The following is an 8,662-nucleotide window of genomic DNA, read 5'->3' as shown; positions in this document are numbered from 1 at the left end:
GGGCTGACATAGATTTTTTTTCCAGGGCTGCTTTGTATCCCCAGTCCGGCCCTGGAGGTCAAGACACACACCCGACTCGCCCCGCTTGTCCATCATTGGCTGCAGGTGATCACGCAACATCGCTTGGCCTATCCCTTCATACTAACTATGTCGAGCAAAAAAAGAAAGTGGTCGGACGAATATGTACAATATGGATTCACATGTATAACGGAACGTGATGGGAGTCAGCGTCCTAACTGTATGATTTGCAATGCCAAGTTGAGCAATTCTAGTCTAGCACCGGCAAAACTAAGAGAACACTTCCTTAAGCTGCAAGGAGATGGAAAATACAAGAACACAACGCTCGCTGAATTCAAGGTGAGGAGAGCCAGATTCGATGAAAAGGCTAGTCTGCCTGTTCTCGGCTTTGTACCCATCAACAAACCGATCCTCATAGCATCGTACGAAGTTGCTTACCTGATCGCAAAGCAGGGCAAACCCCACACCATTGGTGAAACACTCATAAAACCAGCTGTGTTGAAGATGGCGAATATCATGCTGGGAAAAGCGGCTGAAGTTAAGTTATCCCAAATTCCTCTTTCAAATGACACCATCAGCGACAGAATAGAGGACATGAGCAAAGACATCTTGGCTCAAATAGTTGCAGATCTGATTTCAAGCCCGGCAAAATTCAGCCTTCAACTCGACGAGACCACAGACGTCTCCAATCTAAGCCAGCTTGCAGTATTCGTGCGCTATGTGAAAGACGACGTGATAAAGGAAGAGTTTTTATTTTGTAAGCCTCTTACAACAACAACTAAGGCAGCCGATGTGAAGAAACTTGTGGATGACTTCTTCAAAGACAACAATCTTTCGTGGGATATGGTTTCTGCAGTTTGTTCGGATGGAGCTCCAGCCATGCTGGGAAGAAAGTCTGGTTTAGGTGCGCTAGTGAAAGCCGATGCACCACACATCATTGTTACGCATTGTATTCTGCATAGGCATGCATTGGCAACAAAAACCTTGCCTCCAAAACTGGCAGAAGTATTAAAAATTGTAGTGGAATGTGTGAACTATGTGCGAAATAGTGCTCTGAGGCACCACATCTTCAGGGAGCTGTGTAAAGAAATGGGATCTGAATTTGAGGTACTTCTGTACCATTCCAACGTTCGATGGTTATCCCGAGGACAGGTGTTGAATCGTGTTTTTGCCGTGCGTGTGGAATTAGCCCTGTTTTTGCAAGAGCACCAACATTGTCATGCAGATTGCTTCAAAGATTCTGAGTTCATTCTCATTTTAGAGTACATGACTGATATCTTTGCAGCTCTAAATCATCTCAATCAACAGATGCAGGGTGGTGGAGTCAACATCATCGAAGCGGAAGAAAACCTGAAGGCTTTTCAAAAAAAGCTACCGTTATGGAAACGACGAATAGAGAACGATAACTTCGCAAACTTTCCCCTGCTAGACGACTGTGTAAGTAAGATCGAAGATGTATCTGGAATCGGAGACATTTCTGTACCCACGGAACTGAAGCAAGCAATTGCCACGCACTTAGATGAGCTTGCAACGTCTCTTGATGGATACTTCCCTACAAGAGAGTCATATCCAGCATGGGTGAGACAGCCGTTCACATTTAGTGTTGAGACAACAGATGTCAATAATGAATACCTCGATGAAATCATTGAACTTCAGCAGAGCCAGGTTCAACAGCAACTCTTCAGAACAACAACGCTCTCAACGTTTTGGTGTCAACAAATGGTAACGTACCCTGTTATTGCTAAGAAAGCTCTGGAGTTTTTCATACTGTTTGTTATAACATATCTTTGCGAGCAATCCTTTTCAAGGATGCTGGACATAAAAACGAAGAAAAGGAACAGACTTTGTTGCGAAAATGACATGAGAGTGGCACTTGCCAAGGTAAAGCCGCGCATTTCTGACCTGGTCTCTGAAAGACAACAGCAGAAGTCACACTGATTTGCAGTAAATATTCATTATTATGTTTTTATTTTTGTGTGAAAATCATGTTTTAATGGTTTTGTTCTTTGATCTTAATGGTTTTGTTCTTTAATGGTTTTATTCACTTTGTGCACCTATGTATAAATATATACCTATGTTTTGAATTTGAAAAAATCATATTTAATTTTTCCAATTAAGAAGGGTTCGGTGAATGCGCATATGAAACTGGTGGGGTTCAGTACCTCCAACAAGGTTAAGAACCACTGCTCTAGCCACTAGGGGTCCACTGAATTACATGTGGAAAACTGCCATCCTTGTATCAAGAATCACTTAGCATCTTTTTTTTTTAAGTACATGCACAAAGTAATACTGTAAATGCAGCCTACATGCACAGTTTACATTACCCCCTCTTCTTTCCTCTTGAGTCCACCCTAGTAAGGAAAGAAAGTGCAATGCAAGTACACAATATCTCCAGTGTGGGAACTCCAGTATAATCCATGTCATATAAACCTACCATTTTGAACTTAAGAACATCTCTTGTATTTGCTCCTTCCTCACCCGTGAGTCAACTAAAATACTAGTGCATGCTCTCGTCATCTCCCACCTGGACTACTGCAACATTTTCCTGTGTGGCCTCCCATCCAACACCCTCGCTTCTCTCCAATCTATTCTCAACTCCGCTCCTGGTTAATCCCTTCGTAGAGGGAAAAATTACACATTTAACACAAAATTAATAAAACATAATAGAGGGGATTTATCAATCTGGTGTAAAGGAAAACTGGCCTAGTTGCCAATAGCAACCATCACATTCCACCTTTCATTTAGCAAAGGAGTTATGAAAAATTAAAGGTGGAATCTGATTGGTTTCTATGGGCAACTAAGCTAGTTTTCCTAAACACCAGTTTTGATAAATCGACCCACTACCACATCAGTTCTGATAGAATGGATCCTGTTTGCCTCTTCACCCCACCCCTGCAGTCATCAAATGATGGACTAAATATATTACGTATGTTACTCTATATTGATTCATAGTGTTAGTAAGGGAACCCCCAAGTTTTCTTATTGGCATTACGGCCTCTGAATGGAAATACACATACTTGCAATCACTGTGTCTCATACTCAAAAATTCTTGACTTGTATTTTTTGGAAAGCAAATGCCTCTGCTTTTGAACCAGCAACATGTTGCCGTTTTGCTTGCTTTTTAAAAAAATAGGGATTCCATATTCAGACACTCTGGTTAGGGGAGATCCAAGTTACATCAGCAGAGCAGTTACTGGTTGATGGAGCAAACAAGTAAAGATCATAACCAAACAGAGCCAAACCAAGTAACTTAGAGTGGGGGTGTCTAAACTAGGTGAAATTCAAAATCAGAGGCAGAGTCATAAACCAGAAGGGAACTACAGATGGAAGAATGGCAGTCAAGTGGGAAGTCAGACAGCGCAAGGTAATCGTTGGGAGTGGTCAAGTGAGAGCTGGATCAGAACAAAGGAAAATACACTATCGCTATCATAATCACCAGAATCACTATAACACCAGAACATAGGACTTAATTACTGGTACTAGTGACAGGTAAACTGGGTGCTCAGTGAGGTCATGCTAGCAACCCACTGAATAGTCCACTGACAGTTTCCTGATTGTCTAGGTGAACTGGACAGGATTGGTGAACTGACGAAGTCCTGTAATTAGTCTGATGCCCGTGCACTCTGTGATATGCCACCCAAGACCTCCACCTGTACCACCTGGAACACCAAAGTGGTGGTGACTAGTATGGACAGATGTTTCAGAAGCACCGTGAGTAGAGATGAGCTAGTTTTTCAGCTGATTCGCTGAATTTTACAATAAAATTAGCTTCGTGATTAATTACTTCGTCAAGAAGCACATTTTTGGGGAAGTAGTGGATGCAATGACGATAGCGCTGCCCCCCGTCATTGTACCCCTGTACATACATACATGATCGTGGCATCTGAGTGTAATTTTACACTGTTTTTAACATTAAAATACAATTGAATCAGACTTACCGCCTCCATTTGCTCGTGACGGGCAAGCTGCCTCCAACTTGCTTGAAGATCTGGCGTGAAATCTCGCGCGGTGCAAGATTATGTCGTCACGCCGGCCAATGTGGTGCCGTCATACGTCACCGGGCACGGGATTTTGGCCAATATCTTCAATCAAGAAGGCTGCTGGCGGCCCATCGCGAGCAAATGGAGGAGGTAAAAATAAATGTTTTAGTTTTTTATACTATTTCAGCTTAAATCGATTCACTTACAAGAAGCACGAGGAAATTCGGCTTCGATGCAAATCGAATTTATCGTGAAATTCGGATCGAATTCCACTTCGTGGTAGTAATGAGTAGTTGCCCTGTGCATGAAGAGGGGCGAGGACGCAGCCTGCGTCCTCGTCTCCATGGCAGCAGGCGAGCTGAGCGGCGATAATGATGATCGGTGCTCGGCTGTGTTGGGCTGTGTATTGTGAGTCACGTGATGCTGGCCACGTCATGTGACTCACCAGCCAGGGCTCTTTAAACAGGCAGCCTGATGCCACAGGTTGCCTGTGATTGGTCTTCCTTCCTTCACTAGGGTACTCAGTATTGTTACCTTGTGTGTTTTGACCTCGGCTTTGCTTTCTGACCTCGACTTTGAATCCTCCCTGGTATTGACGTTACCTCCTGGCTTCTGACCTCGGCTTTGTTTGTGACCTCGACCTTGCGTCCTCCTTTTGTATTTATGTGACCTCCTGGCTACTGACCTCAGCTCGTATTTACCTTGTTGTATTTTCTACCCCCTGTGTCTGCCTGTCACTTTGTTGTTTTCTCCCGTATTGTATATTACCTTTAAGGCCCTGCACGTACTCAGTTTAGGGACCGCCGTCTAGTTGTACCCCGTCGCCTAGGGTGGATCATGCAAGTAGGCAGGGACAAAGGTGTGGGTGGAGCTTAGGGCTGCGCACACTCCATCCCACCGTGACAGTGGGATTCGATTCGCTCATCTCTAACCATGAGGTAAGTATGTTATTTTTTTCCTGTTTGCTAAGCACAGTTCCTCAAGCCTCAATGTCCTAAATGCCAACTTCACAACCAGAGAGTGTTTCAAATTTATTATGGGCGCTATGCCATCGCCAGGGGGAAACAACATCTGCTGGACCAACAGAGACTGGCAGTGGTAGGACAGAGCAGAATTTTTATAATTATTTACATAAGAAACACTATTATATTCCTATTTTGAGCCTCTTTGCTCTAATTATAGTTATTTCCTGCTGAATTGAGGAGATCTTCTGTGGCTGAAAGGATTAAAATAATTTCTTGCCTAAAACTGTTAAAACTATGAACACTTCATGAATGATGTTCCTATAAAGAAGATGAACAATATAACAGCAGAGCAAATAAAACTGTTTACAACTTAAAAACGACAAATGCATAAATCAATAAATTGTAAAGATTGTTTTATGAAGAGCCCTATTGTGACCTTGATGGGTTGCCTTAGTCCTATAAAGATTTTAATAGGCTTATAAATATCTGTTTAATCGATGGCTGAATTATAAGGAATCTTTTGTTCAGGTACCAGTGATTTAATATCATCATTACATTTCTATCAGCGGCAAACCAAACATGTTCTGGGAAACCCAAAACTCAGATCTTCATTTACCTGACTCTATATTTCACTTGAACCATCATTCGCAATCCAATGATTTATTTCCTGCCTCATGAAGGTAATTTTCTGGTGGTAATATTCACACTTATAAATGCAAGGCTTTTGTGAAACTTTATAGTTTTCACTCAATGAACTATTAACGGAGTAGAGTGTGTCACCCCCCCCCCTCCCCATTCAAGTCTAGTTGTATCCATGTAATGATATATAATAAAATAATGTATTAAACATACATGATGCTGTCATAAAGAGGTAATAAAATGAAAAAAATATTAGATATTCCCCTTTGGGAGATAACTGTAATTCCATGTGGACTACCAGGCGTTTTCTATGTTTGGATAATTCTAATTATTAATGTATTCTGAGTGTCCACAGAAATCTAGAATTTAATTAAGGCTGGATCCTATATTTAATTCATTGAGTTAGAGCATTCTGTCTGCCATAGCATGTTATTAAATTACATCCGTGAACTGTTTTGACCTCAAATATCTAAAATATTTGTGCTTGACGTTGAAGTCAAATTTTGTAAATTCGGTTTAGGAATTACAGGGCTGTTCACTTTAAGAAAACTAATTTTTGACATACTAATTTAATATGGTCCCAGTTGCTCCTAAATCCTGGCTCCATAGCTATATTAGTAGTAAACCCAAGCTAGCAGCAGATATGTATTAAAGAACTTTGGTCACAGTCTTAGATTCCAAGATTTTGTGAAGAAAAAAGTAGGTTTCTCAAAGGATAAAAGCAGTCTTTGGTGAAGATAAATCAATATATTTTTAGATTTTATTGTTTCATAGTTCAGCTCAATTCACATTATTTTAAAAAAATATTATTTTCTATGGGCTTTTTTAGCTGATAAATTCAGGTAAAATGGAACCAGTGGAGAAAATGGGTAGCAAATTGTAGAAAGTTCTGTATTCAGATATTTGGAAATTGGTTTATTTTTTATATGTAAGAATCAAACCCCCTTTTGTCTAAAAAATAAATATATACAGTACAGACCAAAAGTTTGGACACACCTTCTCATTCAAAGAGTTTTCTTTATTTTGATGACTATGAAAATTGTAGATTCACACTGAAGGCATCAAAACTATGAATTAACACATGTGGAATTATATACATAACAAACAAGTGTGAAACAACTGAAAATATGTCATATTCTAGGTTCTTCAAAGTAGCCACCTTTTGCTTTGATTACTGCTTTGCACACTCTTGGCATTCTCTTGATGAGCTTCAAGAGGTAGTCCCCTGAAATGGTTTTCACTTCACAGGTGTGCCCTGTCAGGTTTAATAAAAAGGATTTCTTGCCTTATAAATGGGGTTGGGACCATTAGTGGCGTTGAGAAGAAGTCAGGTGGATACACAGCTGATAGTCCTACTGAATAGACTGTTAGAATTTGTATTATGGAAAGTAAGTAAGTAAAGGAAAACGAGTGGCCAGTCAGTCAGCCGAAAAATTGGGAAAACTTTGAAAGTAAGGGCTATTTGACCATGAAGGAGAGTGATGGGGTCAGTCAGTCAGCCGAAAAATTGGGAAAACTTTGAAAGTAAGGGCTATTTGACCATGAAGGAGAGTGATGGGGTGCTGCGCCAGATGACCTGGCCTCCACAGTCACCGGACCTGAACCCAATCGAGATGGTTTGGGGTGAGCTGGACCGCAGAGTGAAGGCAAAAGGGCCAACAAGTGCTAAGCATCTCTGGGAACTCCTTCAAGACTGTTGGAAGACCATTTCAGGGGCTACCTCTTGAAGCTCATCAAGAGAATGCCAAGAGTGTGCAAAGCAGTAATCAAAGCAAAAGGTGGCTACTTTGAAGAACCTAGAATATGACATATTTTCAGTTGTTTCACACTTGTTTGTTATGTATATAATTCCACATGTGTTAATTCATAGTTTTGATGCCTTCATAGTCATGAAAATAAAGAAAACTCTTTGAATGAGAAAGTGTGTCCAATCTTTTGGTCTGTACTTTATATATATGACTGAGAGATAGTGTTGATCGAGCACCAAAGTGCTCAGGTGCTCTACATAGCACCTGAGCACAATGGATGTCAATGGGAGAACCTGAGCATTAAACCAGGCACCCCCCACTCTGAAGAGGGCAGGGTGCCGGGGTCCCACTGAGGTCTGTTAACATGCAGTTATATATAAAATGATACTTCTGCTGTATAGGAATACTAACTACATGAGAAACTACTTTGAGGCTTTTCTGACACAGTTTATCAGTCAGATTTATAGCTGAGTGGCTAAAGGGGTTCTGCACTTTGTTTAAACTGATGATCTATCCTCTGGATAGATCATTAGCATCTGATCGGCGGGGGTCCAACACCCGGGACCCCCGCCGATCAGATGTTTGAGAAGGCAGCGGCGCTCCAGCAGTGCCGCAGCCTTCTCACTGTTTACAGCTGGCCCAGTGATGTCACGACTAGTATCAACTTGCCTGGGCGGGGCTAAGCTCCGTTCACTTGAATGGAGCTTAGCCCCGCCGAGGCCAGTTGATACAAGTCCGACGACCGGGACCCCCGCCGATCAGATGCTGATGATCTATCCAGAGGATAGATCATCAGTTAAAACAAACTGTAGAACCCCTTTAAGGTTCTTGCCTCTAATGTAGAAGGTTGTGAGTTCAAATTTCGGCAGAAACTTTTCACAAATAGAGGCTAAATTAGATTTAAATACACTGACTCGAGCATCGCGCTCAAGCACACGTGGTGTTCGAACGAGAATCGCCATGCTCAAGTCAAAATGGTGTTCGGCCGAGCATGCTCGATCAACACTACTGAGAGAGGCTATTCTTAGGGTACATCCACGAGTTGAATATGCTGTGATGTGCTATAACTGATTTGCATGTGGCACATTTGCAAACTTGTAATATAGCAGTAATATGGATGAGATTTAAAAAACATATCACATCCACACATTGCGCAAACAATCTGCAATGTAAACTGACCAGCAGTATAGATTTTAAGTAGCCTGCCATTTTATGGTGCAGGTGTCCATCAAAGGTGAAATCCACTGTAATTCCGTAGAAAAATTTGCAATGAATCAGAATGCAAAACAGCAAGAAAATGCAGGAAAAGTAA

The 8,662-nt window shown here is 41.4% G+C and overlaps 1 protein-coding gene across 1 annotated transcript; it reads left to right on the top strand.

Annotated features, from left to right (window-relative positions):
• Positions 1 to 240: 240 nt before the first annotated feature.
• On the top strand, positions 241 to 1,956 carry LOC120999005 (protein ZBED8-like). The gene has a single exon (XM_040429882.1). It carries the CDS (start codon positions 241 to 243, stop codon positions 1,954 to 1,956), a length of 1,716 nt encoding a protein of 571 aa, XP_040285816.1.
• Positions 1,957 to 8,662: the final 6,706 nt, after the last annotated feature.

This window comes from Bufo bufo, chromosome 4 (genome assembly GCF_905171765.1).
Source record: "Bufo bufo chromosome 4, aBufBuf1.1, whole genome shotgun sequence".
NCBI classification, from domain to species: domain Eukaryota; kingdom Metazoa; phylum Chordata; class Amphibia; order Anura; family Bufonidae; genus Bufo; species Bufo bufo.
This window is presented reverse-complemented; position numbering and strand designations above follow the sequence as displayed.